This window comes from Crinia signifera, chromosome 4 (genome assembly GCF_055691185.1).
Source record: "Crinia signifera chromosome 4, ASM5569118v1, whole genome shotgun sequence".
Classification (NCBI taxonomy): domain Eukaryota; kingdom Metazoa; phylum Chordata; class Amphibia; order Anura; family Myobatrachidae; genus Crinia; species Crinia signifera.
Genome location: NC_139220.1, coordinates 81,453,998 through 81,471,086, shown reverse-complemented (window position 1 = coordinate 81,471,086; position 17,089 = coordinate 81,453,998). Strand labels below are relative to the sequence as shown.

Genomic DNA, 17,089 nt, shown 5'->3' with positions numbered 1-17,089 from the left:
CTCCAACCCTCCCATCCCGCTGTGAACGGCCTGGTGACACTGGAACTTTTGTTTTTGTGTGTTGACTGTGGAACTGTTTGCTGTTAGGGTTTTTGCATGCACAAACTCTGACCATCGGGGCAGAGGCTGAATTCGGATCTTAGCCCCTTGGGAGTTTGCCACAGTTTTGAGAACCTCATGGATCTGATCTATGAAAAAAAAAAATTCAATTGTGATAATAGATTTAGATATAAATTATGTTCAAGATTTAATGCTGTTGATACATTAGGTACATCTGACTCTATACTGCTAAACCTGCCCAGAGTTTATGGGTCCCCGTTTCCATTAAAGGAAATCAGACCAGAACCTTTCCAGGTGAGAAAGAGGTCCTCGGAAAGGTAAGCACTGAGGAGGGGGTTACATTATTTTTATGCTATTTTGAAACCACAATCTGTATGACCAGGTCTGTTCTCCCCTGGATTACTCTCTTGTAGTGGGGCACCAGCAGATGTTATCCACCACTGGCTGGTAGGTTTCATCAGGAAGGGGTTATATTTTCTCTTCCACCTAAATACCAAATTCTTAAAACGTAAAATTCTAGTGAGAATTGTTTGGTGTACCTTCTGGAGTCATTGTTCCAAAACAATAAGAAAGGTCTGGTTCTACTGAACCATTACTTGGTACAGAAACCAGACCAGTTGGTCCAATGTTAAAATGAAAAAGCTTAAGATGTTTTGAAAGTGGCAATGGTATGAAAAAAGTAAAACACATTGAATATTTAAGATGCATACCTCCATGTTTTCATCTGGACGAGCTGTCCCTGACATTTCAGGTTGACCATGGTTGATGGACATTTTCACTTAAGCAGGGTTCGCAAATACGCGCTATAGCGCGTATTTTACCCGCAAACCCCGGCCAGGGACTCACTTTTTTAAAATAGACGGGTCCCCTGGGACGCGGTCAGCGCGGATTCCGGATAGGTTGGCGGGCAGTGTGTCAGGATGGACACGGGCTCCTGGGCGGGACAGTTACTGTAGATCTGCGCAGCGGCAGCAGGATGATGGCGGGAACACAGAAGCACTGGGGTGAAAGGGGGTCCGGGAGCTGAAGAGGAAATAATGTGCTGTGATACAGTAATGCTCCAGAAGGATTCCCTGCAGCTCCCGGCCCCCATCCCACGAGTGGCTGACCTCCGCTGCCACGGCAGCACCCGGGGACGTGCTGTGCTCCTCACACGCAGCCAGTCAGCCTCCCTGCAGCTGCCGGCTCTCACCTCCGGGTGCCTGGCCTCCGCTGCCACCGCAGCACCCGGGGATGAGCTGTGCTCCCAGCCCGCAGCCAATCAGCCTCCCTTCAGCTGCCGGCTCTCACCTCCGGGTGCCTGGCCTCTGCTGCCACAGCAGCACCCAGGAATGAGCTGCGCTTCCTTGCAGTCAGCCTGTCCCCGCAGCTTACGGCCCCCATCCCCCGGATTCCCAGCCTCTTTGCAGGTCCCGCATCTCATTCCCAGGTCCCAGGTGTCTGGCCTCCACTGCAGCACCTGCTTCATGAACACTGGGGAAGGCGGCCAGCCAAGGAGACATCAGCCAGTCCCCTGCCCAATCCTGGCGGCAGCAGCAGCCAGGACCACAGGGATGTGAACCAGCAGCTGGGCAAGCTCCTGCACTACCTTAGGACCCTGGAGTACACCCACCAGCACAGTTGATGGTAAGAGACCAGACTGGCATTTTTTGGGGGAAAGGGGGTGCATTACTAGTTTTATCCCAGTCCTCTGGGTTTGCCCTGGTATAGCTCAGACACAGGAACCCTGTGGGACTACACATCCCAGCAGGTAATGGTGCCCATACACTGCCTGCGACATCTTGCAGCAGTGTACGGACACCCGACAGAGTGCGAGCCGCCGGGACCTTCCCGGCGGGAGGGACGCATGCGATCCGTTATGATGGATCGCATACGTCCCTGCTTCCCGCCCACCTCGCCGCCTGGAGGAACGGGTGGTCGGATTGCCTGCTGGTCCGACCACCTAGTCGGGTCCAATGCACACGGAACCGCACATCGGACCCGACGGCATGTCAGGGATAGGCGATTTGGTCCAATTTAACGGGCCGATTGGTCACAATCGGCCGAAATCGGACCAAATCGCCTCGATGTATTGGGGCCTTAAGAGTACTGGGGAATTACGGTGGGTGGCATAATATGTACTGGGCATTATAGTGTATGGCATGTTGTGTACAGGGCATAACGGTGTGTGGCATACTTATTGGGCATATCGGTGTGTTGCATTTTACGTAATGGGCATATCGATGTGTGGCATATCCTACCTCTGTCACTTTGTTTCTACCCAGTTTGTTTAATCACTGTTGTTTCCAATTGTAAAGTGCACCGGAATCTGCTGGGCTATATAAGTAGCTGAATATGAATAAATAATGGGCATTATGGTGTGTGTAATCCTGTTGCAGTGTATTCAACTGGCTCTAGCTGGCGCAGTATGTATTTTCTACTATAAATCTGTCTATCTTGCTTTATGTGAGTGCCCCCCGACCCACAATAGCCACAGTGAGAGGCACCCAAATCTGTATTTGCGTAAATCGGCCCTCAGCTCAGGGTATATGCCATGTGGGGTAGAGGAGGAGGCTTCTGTATGTGCCATGCTGGGGGGAAGGGGAGAGGAGGCTTTATTCCATTGGGACCCAGAAAAGGTCAGGTAGGACCCCAATTTTTGTAAGTGAGGGGTCCCAGGGACCCACTATTTTTGGGTGGTTTCGCGATCACTGCTTAAGGTCTGTTGCATTTCAGTATTCACAAAATCAAATTATGGTACTCCTGGCAGAGCAATTTTGGTCACTGGGAATAAGTATCATTATACAGGTACAGTATCCCGTATCCGAATTATTCCAAAAACTGTGGTTTTTTGGAACAATTCAAAAAAATTTTTTTCCCCTAAACCTTTTTTTTATACTTATCAAGTCCCCTGGCATCCACAGCAGGCCTTCAGCATCTTCTCCGGCATCTCCAGCGGTCCCAGGAGTGCACGTGACGTCATTGGCGCGCCTGGGAACTCGCGCAATGCACTCCTGGGACCGCTGGAGACGCCGCATACGGTGCTGAAGGCCTGCCATGGACGCCGGGCAGTGGCGTAACTATAGCACCGCAGCCCCCGCCACCGTGGGGGGGCGCTGTGCATGTGGGGGCGCCGGGGGCTGCGGTGCTATAGTTAACCCCCCCCTCAATCCCCTGCAGACTTACCTATCGCACTGGTCCCGGCGGCTCCGTTCTTCTGCTGAGGACCACCACAAAATGGCCGCCCCCATATAGCACACTGTTCTCTGAAACTATCTGCTGTATGGGGGCGGCCATTTTCTGGTGGTCCATAGCAGAAGAACGGAGCCGCCGGGACCAGCGCGATAGGTAAGGCTGTGGGGGATTGAGGGGGGGTTTGCATGGGCGGCGGGGGAGGGGTGCTTGGCGGGGCGGTGACTGGGGGGGGGCGCCCAAAACGTAGCTACGCCACTGACGCCGGGGGACCTTCGGGACACCACCAGGGGACAGGTAAGTATGCCTTAAAGATCCTGCGACCAGTGATTAGAATGGGGCTGAAAACGGGAGCGCACACCCGGCAATTTATCGCCGGGGCACACTCCCATCACTGGCAATATGGTCGCCTGCGACCATATTCCCAGCGATTTCAGCCCCTATCGCCCCTGTGTGTACACAGCTTTAGTACACAATACAGCTGAGATGTAGGGAAGCAGAGAAGTGGTCTGCGTGTTACCAGGAGTAGGTTGTCAGTGGTAGTAATGAATGAATGCAAGTGAGAAGAGATGTGGGTATAGGGGGGGAGGGAAGAGGGCCCTTCTCCAAGGAGGGAAGGAGGGCCCTTCTCCAAGGAGTTTACAGTCTAGAGACCACAGACCACATGTTCTCAAATTCTGTCCTCAGGACCCCACGCAGTGCATATTTTGTAGGTCTCCTCACAGAATCACAAGGGAAATAATTAGCTCCACCTGTGGATCTTTTAATATGTGTCAGTGAGTAATGAATGCACCTGTGCACCTGCCAGGTGACCTGGAAAAGATGAACTGTGTGAGGTCCTGGGGACCGAATTTGAGAACCCCTGCTTTAGAGAATGATCGGTATTCTGCTTCAAAAAAGTTCTATTCACTTATTTCTATTTAAGGAGCCCTCTGATTTAACTTCTAGCCACATGGCATCTATTGAATCCATGATTAGAAAAATGAGAAAACTTTAAGAAGATTAAAATAGATTGTGAAAACAGAAATGCCCCTTTCAGACCGCACTTTTTCCCCCAAGGTTTTTCAGTTTTTTAAACCGTTTTTTTTTCATCCACTGTTTTTTATGGGTTTAAACAGGTTCAATGTTGTGAAGGGGGGGAAAAAAGGCATTGAAATACCGTTTAAGGATAAAAAACTGCATTGAAATACCGGTGTGAAAGGGGTTTTAGCTGTCTTACCTGTTTTTAGAAACGTTTTAAAATACCGGGTCCTTGCTGTTTTTGCGGTGTGAAAGCAACAATAGGGATCCTGCAAGCACCACCACAGCCTCGGCGCTTAATGCAAATGTATGAGAAACAACACATTGTAACATCCTTTGTTCTCATGTTATATTCATTTTTATGTTCGTTATATTGATTACTTGTTTATGGTGTGGACTGGGGGGGGGGGGGGCTGTCCTGCTCACTGATTTCACTGTTTTTTTATTCTCTAAATAGATTTACTTTGTTTTAGCAATCTTTCTATTAGCTATTTGGACGTTTGTGTATTCAAAAAGGCTGACCATTTGGGCATTAGTATCTATAGAATAGAGATGGATAAAAACACTCTTTGAGTGGTTCAGATAACATTAGACAAGGACAAACTTCCATTAGTACTTCAAGAAATGGGCTCACGTTTTAAATAGAGAGGGTATAGTAAAATTTAAATTGATAACGCAATAACACTGCTTGGATTTACCCAGAAAGAACACCTTTATTTAGAAGGATCGAAGAGAGGAGGGTGATAGATAAATTTTTTCAACCACCTATTCCATTGCATCTAAATTAATCCGCAACACGGTAGCTAAACATTGGCATATTATGTCATCTGGTGACACCATTGGACGTCTTATGAAAAAAATGCCTCTTTTTTTTTTTTTTGTTATAAGAGGAGTAATAACCTTAAGGACAACTTGGGCAAGTCGGATACAGGACCTATCATAAATAGATCTAAATCTTGGTTACATACATAGAATGGTGTGTTTAAGTTTCAAGGATGTGTGAATTGCTCTTATTTAATAACTGAAACTTTACAACAACGGTAATGTATATAATAAATATATATATATATATATATATATATATATATAATTATCTTGTGGCCTGTGAGAGAGCAGTGCACGCTAGCAGGGGCGGGCGGGCGACCACTGGCACTCACAGCAGGTAGCGGCCTGCAGGAGGTTCCTGTCACTGCGGCGCAGACTATGATGCTCTCAGTAGATGTGTGTGGGGTCCGGGTGACTGTAAACTGATGCTGACCACTGGCAGCAGCCTGTGCAAGGTGGTCGGTTCGGCTGACGCTGATGCCGGGCTGTGGCCTGTGAGGGGGGAGGATCCAGGTGACTGATGCCCGGCTGTGACCTGTGTGGACTGATGCCGGCCAGCGGGGGACCGCAGCGCTGATGTCAGGCACCAGCCGGTGGGAGGGCCATGTGATGCCGAGTAGTGGCGCACATGGGGGGGGGGGGTGTCCGGGTGGCCACTGGCCAGCGGAGGCAGGGTATTCTACAGGGAGACAGTTGAGGTGACCATGGCCCATCTGGGTCACACAGTATCTGAAAATGGCAGGCTGAGGTGGTAATGCTCTCCTTGTCTGCCAGCACTACCAGAGAGAGCCTGACAGCCAGGCGGTTTCAGAATAGCAGCTACAGGTTGAGGTGAGTAAATGTTTATGGCTATGTAATTACCACACTTGTACTGTGTATGTCATTTCAATTAATTTATCATATGTATATATGAAATTGGGGATTGTTGATATTGGTTGCTAGAACGTAACTGCCGCCAGGCGTCTGACTATCCCCTCCCCACTGTCTACCATCTTACTATCCCCTCCCCACCACCCAGTGTGTCTCTGTCCCCTCCATTCTGCCCTGCGTCTCTCTATCCCCTCCTTACCGCCCTGCGTCTCTGTCACCTCCCTATCGCCCTGCGTCTCACTGTCACCTCCCTACATCTGTCCCTTCCCTACCGCCCTGCATCTCTGTCCCCTCCCTATCGCCCCTACGTCTGTCCCCTCCCTACCACTCTGCGTCTGTCCCCTCCCTACATCTCTCTATCCCCTCCCTACCGCCCTGTATCTCTCTATCCCCTCCCTACCACTTATCATTTATCTCCTCCCTATTGTCCTACATCTCTCTGTCCCCTCCAGCAGATAAAAACTGGTACTGCACCACAGTATAGTGGTAAAGGGGTGACTGCAGTGCGGAGTATGTTTTATTTATTAATTTTAATGTGGAGGCCTATGGGGTTTTTTTTTCATGGGGGGGGGGGGGGGGGGCTTTCAAGATTTTGCCATGGGGCCCACAAAGCTCTAGTTGCGCCCCTGACTCCAACACTCCTCCTGTTGCGAAACACTGACTTCCACTTTATGCCCATCGATCACATTCCACCAATTTGGAGAGACGAGAATCGCAATATACTATAGCGTGTCTGCCAATGGTCTTAATTAATTTCAGTCTCTTAATTGCTATATTTAGGAATATATCTGATGGTGATATTATCTCTCTTATCCTACTAATGTAAATTCACTCTTATTTTTGTTATTTTTTTCTAGGTCTTTGGTAGTTGTACTTTTTGGTTTGTTTTTGTATCCTTTTTCACCCTGTACCTATATTTAGATGTGGGATCGTTACCCCATCATCACCGGTCTCCACCGCTCACCTGCTGGTATTACCAGCAGATGAGTGGCAGGGTGGATGGCTTTTCATAGCGTTCTGCTATGAAAAGCCATCCACCTCTGGACAAATTGCTCAGTGTGTATGCACAAAGCGATTTTTTTCAGCCCAGCTATTTTCCCCTTCATCACTGTGCATACATGATGGGCAAAAACATGTGTGTATGCATTTTTACTGTTATCAGTGCAACCATCATAGAGGCTAACAATAGGCAAGAAGCCTATTTAGTTGTTGGAGGTAATGTAATGGGTCATTAATTTAATGATATGGTGGGGATTACTAGTTTAATGAGACGGAGAGCTGTGTTATTAAGTTAATGGTGTAGTGGGAATTAATTCTATGTGATTGTGAGCTTAACTATTACATTAAATTAATGGTGTTGTATGACTATTGATATTTGTGCTTTACAGTTAGGTAAAATAACAAGAATAAATCAAGAATGAGGGGGTTATTCAGACGGATTTGCTTCGCACGGGGGACCACTGTTTTTGTACTGCACATGCACATAATAGTTTATGCGGATGTACAGGGTCCCTGCATAAACGACTATGGCAACTTGCATAGTCACCGAGTCATTCGCACGGAGTGGTGTGGCCCGGGGGCATGCGGCGGCTGGGACGGGTGTCGCCCATGGGAACGGCAAGAAGACACAGGGACAGGGGAGCCCATCCCTGCGCTCTGCTTAGCCAGGTGCCAGGGGGGTCTGTGCCTGTGTGGTTAGTGCTGACCTCACTGGCAGTGTGGTCTGTAGCCTGTAGGCTACCGCCAGCCACCATGGACTACAGCCATCTCAGAATGGCAGTAGCCCAGGGACCCATTGCCTTGCTGCCTGATGTTGATACATCGGACAGCATTGCATCCCCCATAGCAACGTATGGGAGAAGTGGCTGCGGGCATGGCAGGAGGGAGATTTCTGCTGCTGTCCATCCTACACACATTCGGGTGATACTTAATATTTGCAGCTAATCCCTGAAAATGGAAGTTTGGGGGGAATTAGCCGCAAATATTATATGATAAATGGGCCCCTCAGGCTGATAGGAGGGCCTGGGCATTGCTGACATTCAGTGTTAGAATACAGTTTTCGAAGCTGGAAGATCTGCACCAAGACCATTTGTATATTTACATTGTCAGGCCAAATAAATAGAAAGAATGAGCTTATATATATGCTTATATATGCCTTTACAAAGGAAGTATGACAATATCATGTAAAAACTTGACTGTTTATATATAGTTTATTCATAACAGGCCTGGGCAAATGCAGCATAGCACAAGTTCTCGTCTTACAGTATGTACAGGTTTCACTTGTGTAACAAAATGTCCAGGAAGCCAGTAAACAAAACCATGATCTTCGCCAGGGTGCAGGTACAAAGGCCAGAAGTCACACATGTGAGAAATACACAGCACATTACATATAACAGCTTTGGGCCTGATTCAGAGATGCCCATAGAGCTGCTATTTTTGTATGACGTAGTATTCATCAATAATTGAGCTTCTGAGTAACCAGAAGTCAGAAGTATGAATCCAGAGCTACAGTATTTTATCTATGTACATGATTGCAGGCACCAGCCAAAAATGCTGAGTTTGGGTGGCTATCTCCATATTACTGCCCACAGACGATTCCTGACAATAAATTACTAATTCCACACTGTGACATCACCATTGTGGCACGTGCGTAGTGACAACAAATCCCTTCATTGTGCTGTCTCTGAGTCAGGCCCTTTGTACAAATACAGTAGATACAGACAATATGTCAGTAAAGTTTCCAAGATCATCCTGATTTGTGACACAAAATCCTGAATCATTATTCTTATTCTCTCTGAATTCAAGAATCAGCACAAAAATTATTTTGCAATGGTTTTAAGCCCCATAGACATTAAACAAGTACCCGACGAGACCGATATTGGCGGTGGCTGGGTGCGAGCATCAGCAAGTGCATACACACACTTTCCGATGCACGGGGGAAAAGGGAGCGACGGTGTGCAGTGAGTTACGTTGTGGCATGACTGTCGTTAAGGAGGACTTCCTTGTCTGTAGATGTTCAGACGAGGGAAAGTGTCGGTAACGGCGTGCATGATTAACTATATCGAGTGTATACACTAGGCAATATTGTAAACAATATCCCTCAAAAAGCCCTTTATGAGCTATTGTGAACAATATCGCCTAGTGCACTGGTTCTCAAAGTTGGTCTTCATGACCACACAGTGCATGTTTTGCAGGTTTCCCCACAGAATCAAGTGAAATAATTAGCTCCACCTGTGGATCTTTTCAAATGTGTCAATCAGTAATGAGTGTACCTGCTGGGTGACCTGGAAAACGTGAACTGTTTGGGGTCCTGAGGACAGAGTTTGAGAACCACTGGCCTAGTGTGTATGGGGCTTTATTGTCTCTTGGCAAGAAGGCAGGTAACATTCAGGAATTGAAGCAAACTTTACAACTGCTACTTGCTGTTTTTTTTTTTATTATTTAGTGTGTTCTAGTGCAATGATTACAGCAGGCATTCCCAACCACGGTCCTCAAGGCACACCAACAGTGCAGGTTTTGTAGATATCCAGGCTTGAGCACAGGTGACTTAATTAGTACCTGAGTGATTCTGATTAAACCATCTGTGCTGAAGCCTGGATATCACTAAAACCTGCACTGTTGGTGTGCCTTGAGGACTGTGGTTGGGGATGCCTGGATTACAGGATAGTAAGTACTATAATACACACAACTGAGTGCATTTTCATATGCAGCAAAGCCCCACCGCCGGTGCTTCGCTGCAGGGGGGGGGGTTGCTCCAGTTCTAGATGGCGTAACCCCATAGATGTCTATGGGCTTCCCTTCGCATTCCCCACTGCCTCGTGCACCCCCCTGTGTCCGGGCAGTCTTCTGCTGTGCTGCCCGGACCAGTGACCTGCTCCTCCCGGCACCTCTTATGGGTGCAGGGAGGAGGAAGTGAAGCCCTGTCAGCCAGGTAAGGGTCCAGGGAGGGATGGGGGACCCGCTGCAAATCGCCGGCCACAACACAAAAGACAGCTCTTAATGCAAGAGCTGTTCTTAGTGTTAATAATTGCATATGCTAGTGCAGTGGTAGCCAACTCCAGTCCTCGAGGGCTACCAACAGTTCACATTTTCTAGATCACCTAGCTGGGGAACAGGTGCACTCATTACTCACTGACACATTATAAGTGATCCACAGGTAGAGCTAATTACTTCACTTGTGATTCTGTGAGGAGACCTGGAAAACGTTAACTGTTGGTAGCTCTCGAGGACTAGAGTTGGCTATCCCTGTGCTAGTGCATATGTGATTATTAACAATGCGAATGCCGCAGATGTGCTGCCGCTGTTATTAGAGTACCCAGCCCAATGAATGATAAGTTCTCCATACTTATTTGTCATGAAGATCAGGAACTTGATTACAGATTACAGCTCAAATGTGTATAGAAATAGCTCATTACCAGATTTTGTAAACTTGAATCAGACTTTCCAAATTATTTTCAATTCGTAAATACATAACAATTTGAAATGTGTCACACTTACTACATCCTGGCATTTTGTTTAGTGTATCATTTATTTTTTTACAATCATGTGATACTTTGGGAAGTGTTGTATAATAACTGAAGACATTTACACCTTGTATAAATTAAAGGCAGTGTCCGTATAGAATGGTTTTTGTTTTGTTATATGTAGACTGAGTATTTTGTGGTACATATAGTTGCTGTTTGGGAAGCAGCCATGGTGGCATCTGTCTGGCAGTGAGGACAATAACGTAATACAACAGTTCTAACAAGTGGTATAAAGTAATGAATAATGCTGTACACTGTATAATTAAATAGCATTTAAAATAACTTACAAATATAACATGAGACTGTTAAAATGAAAACACAGAACTTCAGCCACAGTGACCAGCTCCTCTTCACAAATACTTTCCTACCTGCTGTATGTTCTTCCCATTCCTCATCTGATTAGTGTAACTTGTACTAGACACAATACAATGTAGCCATAAATAATGATCACAACCCTCACTATCCCCAGTATATCATGCTGTGAGGATTCCGGTCTGGAACAACTGGGGTGGTCATTGCAACATAGGTCACCTGTGCATGCCTAAATAAATCCACAAGTTCACGACCTGTTTGGGGGGACCTGTAATATAGTGGCAGGAGCAGCAGCCTGATTGATCCTGTACTCCTCCATCACATACTGGAAACATGTTCGTCATCTACACGTGTACACGGGACAGAACAATGTGCCAGAGTCAGGTTGTCTATGGTGAGCACAACAGTGATGCCTCCTGAATTGGAGAGGCCGGGTCACAGCAATCCAGAGCCCATGTTCATCATGTTCTCCCCGGACTGGTCCCCTCTCCCGGGGAAGCAGCGATTGCTGCACATGGGGCCATTACATGCTGGAGCCCGGCGGGTCAGGGTGCTCCCAGGGAATGGGGTCACTGCCGGGCTCGGACGGCTGCGCTTCCCTCTCATGCCAGAACTGCTCCACATCTGGCAGCACCGGGTTCTCCTTGCTGTCCTGGCTCCCGAACTGCTGATGGGAGGGCGACTGCTGCAGGAAGCCGGCCAACTGCGGGGCGGGATCGGGGGCCGGGGATGGGGTGCTGGATCCCGGCAGGGCCTCCGAGCTCTGCACCTCCGGCGCTGCGGCTAGGGGTGGCCCCAGAGCGGGGGTCAGGCGGCCCCAGGCGTCTCTCAGAGCTTCTTGGAACTGGTCCGGGATGAGCAGCAGCAGGAGGGGGCAGACGGCGGACAGGGAGGACATGAGCACCTGGGCCGCGGCCAGCAGCGCTGCGGGGGGTGGGGGCGCCCCCGGGGCACGGTGCCAGAACCACATCCAGCACACCCACTCCGGCAGCCACAGCACGGCGCAGGCTCCGCACACGCCCAGCAGCGCCACCCGCAGCCGCCTGGAGCGGATCTCCTGCCGCAGGTTCTGCGTCTTGCTGCCCCGGCACTGCCCATGTGCCCTCCACAGGTAGATGGCGGCGGCGGAGAGCGGGGCGCAGTACACCAGCACCGGGTACACCGTCATATAGCCCGCCATCAGCGTCCGCGCCCGGGCCGGCACCCGCACCAGGCAGACAGGCGCGCCCCCGGTGAGGCCGGCTCGGGTGAAGTACAATTCGGGCAGGGGCAGGAGGGCGGCCAGCAGCCAGGTGCCCCCGGTCACCGCGCACATGGCCAGCCGCCCCCCGGGGGGAGGAGGCGGCTGCTGCGGGACGCAGGCTCTGGCGGCCAGGGCCAGGCTGATGCTCTTAGCGGACATGCAGCAGTGAGCGAACCAGCCCGCCGTCCTGCACAGCAGCCAGCCCCCGGGCAGCGCGGAGCCGGAGTAGGCGGCGGCCCGGAGCGGCAGGGAGAAGAGCAGCAGCAGCAGGTCCGCGGCACTCAGGCTGAGCAGCGGGGAGCAGCCGGGGGACGGCGGCGCCTTCTGCAGGAGGATGGCGGCGGCCACGCACAGGTTCCCCGCCAGCCCCAGCAGGCAGATGAGCAGCAGCGCGGCGGGCATCAGGAACGTCCACTCCCCGAAGTCCAGAGGCTGCAGCCCGCCGGCGCCCAGCGTCAGCCCGGGCAGGGAGCTGTTCGTGGTGCTGCTGCTGGCATTGGCGTGCGCCCGGCTCTCCATCTCCGGAGCCGCTTCCACACTCCACCTGTAGTTGCTGCCGGGACCTCTCCCTCTTATATACCCACTGCTGCTCTGACTGACAGCCCCCGGCCACACCGCCCGCGTCATGCCAGCCCTATGGGGTGTCCCTGCGTGGCGGCAGCCGGAGCTGTGCTGGGTGCTCTGTGCCAGATGTCAGTGATATGGGGGGCGCAGCAGGAGCTTATGCTGGTGATGTGACCTCACGTGTTAATGTTATTGGGATGCGCACCCCTATATGCTTACACTACAGCTGTCAGCATGCATACAGTGCGCTCATAAGAGCAGCCTCTTATAACACCATATTCTCATACATGTACAAAGACTAGCACACAGGTGTAGAAACATATTGAGACAGATGTACTAAACCTTTGATGGCTAACATTGACACTCCAGCTGTTGTTGAACTACACATCTCAACATGCCCTGCATCAGATTTAGCATGGCCAAATAGCAAAAACTGAAGCAGAACATGCTGGGATGTGTAGTTCAACAACAGCTGGAGTGTCAAGGTTAGCCATCAAGGTACTAAACCGAACATATATCTCCCCTTCACAAAGACCATTTGTGCCAACCATAGGTGTGCGCAGCCCATTTTATTAGGGGGTGCACCATGGGAGGGGCGTGTCCATCACCGCCTACTGGGCGTTTCCATCACCGCCTACTGGGCGTGTCTATCAACTCCTATTGGGCATCAATGCAAACTAAATAGAAGGTGACTTATTGATGTATAGGCACCTCAGAATGAATCAAACCCCCACCACCACCTACACACAAATAAACAGGGACAGTGCCGCAAAAATTTACACTGTAATGCTCATTACACATAATGCCACATGCAGTAATGCCCGTCACACATAGTGCCACACAGTAATGCCCATTCCACATAGTGCCACCCAACATAATGCTCATTACACATTATGCCCATCACACAGGGGTCCCCTAAGGACTAAATAAACGGGGGTGAGAGTGGGTGTGGTGTTCGGGGGGGGGTGAGAACAGGTATGGTGATGGGGGTAGTATGGTGACAGGGGGTTTGAGGTGACGGGGCGAGAGGAGGTCTGTTGACGTTATGCATTCTGGCAGGTGAGAGGTGACAGGGCAAAAGGGGATGAGGTGATGTGGGGTGAGAGGGGGAAGAGGAGAGGCTAGTGATAGGAGGCATGTCTCTTTCTTTTACTAGCATTGGCTCGCAGGGCTCCCCAACACCCCTGCAAGTCTCCATCTCCCTCTCTACTCCGCCACTGCAAATGTCCGGCAGAGCGTGTCCCCGGGACACACTCATTTTGTAAAAGTGGGTCTCTTGTCTGCAACTTAAAGTAAAATAGGCACTATAGCGCATATGTGTGGTCACTGGGCCCCAGTGTATACAGAGGACAGGCATTGTACTTGTCTCTGAGTAATGACACACAGCAGGAACATGCTCCTCTCTCGCCTACCCATTGATATCACTGTGTCCCCTGCATGACATCTGTCACTCCAGCCTGCCTGAGATGCACATCTATTAAATATCTATTAAATGGATGTGCTTCTCAGCCAGGTTGGTGTGACAAATGTCATGGCTCTGATATTTGTACAATCCCCTCCAAGCACCCATGCCACACCACTGACCTGTGTATGCATTACCTGCTCTAGCTAGCAGCCGCAGGCAGGGGACAGATGATTCATGAGTATCCAGCGGAGACAGAGCTTCTACTGACATCACCACTTGCCCTGGACTGCGTCCTCTGCGTACAGCAGCCATCCCTACTGTGGATCACAGGCCAGGCGTGGACTGTGAGGGGGTTGTGGCTTCCAGGCTCTCAGGAGAGGCGGGACTCTGGAGCCGGCGGTGGACCTGACAGCACACAGGAAGCGCTAGCAGGCTGCAGGAGCCGAGACCCCCTGTCTCGGCTCTTGCTAGCACTTGCTGTGCACGCGGTCAGACTGGTGTGTGAGCAAGTGCTTTCAGAGTGCCGGGCTCTATAAAAAAAATATATGCAGTCAGGGGCGGATAGGGATTTTAAACCACCCTGGGAAATTTCAAAAAGCAGCCCTAATGGAGGGTGGGATCTCTTGAGGGGGCGTGGTCTGCCAAGGGGGAGGGGATACTCTCCGGCTGACCACGACCCCTCACAAGATTTCCCCACCACAGTTATGCTGCAGGCCAGGGGGGTGAATGAATAGGGTTAGGGTGTGTGTGTGTGTGTGTATGTGTGTATAGGATTAGGATACAGGTGTGTGTATATGAATAGGGCATGCTCCATTGACCAGCGGCTTTCTCCTTCAGTGACTGTTTTCATCAGCGACCAAATTGCACTGTGTGTATGGAGCTTAACCCTTCCTACAGCCTAAACCTAACCTTCTGGGGACCCCCTCCCAGCACCCTAACAGTACCCTAGAGCCTAATCTAACACTCCCTCGCCCCAGCCTACACTATCACACCTCTCCAAAATTAGGATCAGGATGCTGGCACCTGGAATTCTGGCATCAGCTTGTCCAGTGATGTCGGTCCTCTGGCGTTGATCTTTTGGCTGGGAGTCAGGATACCAGTGTCAGTATTTTGACTGACAGAATCCCGTCCGCTGGGAAACTAACTGCATACCTACAGAGAGATTGGAGGGTACATATTTAGATGCAAAAATGCAGTTCAGATTGAAAGAAGAACTCGGCTGAGTCGGACTAGTTGTATCAGGTGACTGCCTGCAACATACTCCTGCTCAGCACTGTGGTAAGGCCAAGCCCCTTGGCAGATTTATATTAACACTGATTTAGAGTTGAGCTAACATGAATTCTCGATTTTAACTTACAACCTGTCCACACGTTTTGACTTTGCAGTTGAATACAGTGGCGTATCTCAAAATTTTGCTCCCCCTGCCAAAAAGGGTTTTTGGCGCCCCTCTCCCCATGACATTTTGGTAAAACAAACAGGGCAATTTCTGGGCTGTACTAGAGAATTTGCACAAACCTATGAAACGTCCATTACGAAAAGGCTAAGTGGCATTACTGCAAGGCATGTGGCCTTGTCACACACTGTAATGCTCATTGGACAATATGCCACACAGCATAATGCCCCTTACAGATTATGCCACACTGTAATCCCTTACAGATTATGCCACACAGCGCAATACCCATTATATATATATATATGTCTCACACCGTAAAGCCCGTTACAGAATATGACACACTGCAATACCATATCTATATATATATATACTGTATATATTATATGCCACCCACCGTAAAGCCCATTACAGAATATGCCACACACTGTAATACCCATTACACATATGTCACATACCGTAATGCCCATTACATATATGCCACACACCGTAATGCCCTTACAGACCATGCCACACACATTAATGCCCATTACAGATTATGACAAACTGTAATGGAGGCCAAAAGCTCTGTAGTTGGCAAGTGGGGAGAGGGGTATGGAAGTTCAGCCTGGCGAGTGGAGAATGGAGGTCAGTCATGGTGGGTCAGTAGAGGGGTTTGAAGCTTGATGCTAGGGAAAGGGGTATGCAGGTCCAAGTTGGCGGTTGGGGAGAGGGTTGCAGAGGGTCATCAGCAGTGCACCCACCGGGTAGGGAAGGTGAAAATGGAGGTCCGCATCCGCTGTGCAGCTGCCTATTGCGAAGGTCCACCATCTGTGACGCCACAGGGTGGGCGGGCAGGGAGTGGGTGTAATGGCTGTCCACTCTGCAGCCAGCGACTAAGTGGGACCCACTGTACAGCCATCATAATCATTTGCAATGCATGAAGTATACCAGTTAGCGCAGCAGCATTCCTGACCTTGCGCTCTGGCAGACTCCACCTCAAATGGCTCCCCCAAACCGCTGCTGGGTCTGCGGGCCCATTATTATGCCACTGGTTGCATAAGAATCAATTTTTTAATGCTAGCAAATTCTGTAAAATACAATATACAGTAATATAATATAAACTAACTAACTTGCTGCTGAGAGGGAGGAACAAATCGAGGGAGCTGGACGCTGGAAGGAAGATAAACGTGAGATTCAGTGGTGAGGAGCCTAAATAGGTCTGAGGGAGCTGGTGGCGAGAGCTAAGCTGAGGGAGACAAGCACTGGCAGGCAGATATAAAGAGACTCAGCAAGGAGGAGCTGACGAAGGGTCACGGCCAGGGAAGCTGGAGACAGGTAACTTACTGCAAAGGGAGCTGGCGATGGGTCACGGCCGGGGAAGGTGGTGGTGAGTCACAGCTGGCATCTGCGCCGTTCAGCCTCTGGGAGGCTAGTGCGCGAACACTGCTGCGCTGCCGCTGCCTGCCGGGGATCAGAGGGAGGAAGGCAGAGCCGCAAAGGACCATGGGGGGAGCTGTGCGCGGCTGCAGCAGCCCTCCTGTTACCTCCCATGGCTTTTTTGGATATAGGCAAAAAGCTGGAGCCGCAGCCGCGCAGTCCGCACTGCAGCCCAATCAGGGGGAGGAGAGCGCAGAGCGGCCGGTTCCAATGTTTTATGGAACGGCCGCCTGGAATGTAGCCCGGATTTTCGGCAGACCAATCCACGCCTGTATGCAGTGCTTGAC

General features: G+C 50.2%; 1 protein-coding gene across 1 annotated transcript; it reads right to left on the bottom strand.

Annotated features, from left to right (window-relative positions):
• Positions 1–9,520: 9,520 nt before the first annotated feature.
• On the bottom strand, positions 9,521–12,862 carry GPR151 (G protein-coupled receptor 151). Its single transcript, XM_083181901.1, has one exon. The coding sequence runs from the start codon at positions 12,649–12,651 to the stop codon at positions 11,305–11,307; it is 1,347 nt and encodes a 448-aa protein (XP_083038027.1). The 5' UTR covers positions 12,652–12,862; the 3' UTR covers positions 9,521–11,304.
• Positions 12,863–17,089: the final 4,227 nt, after the last annotated feature.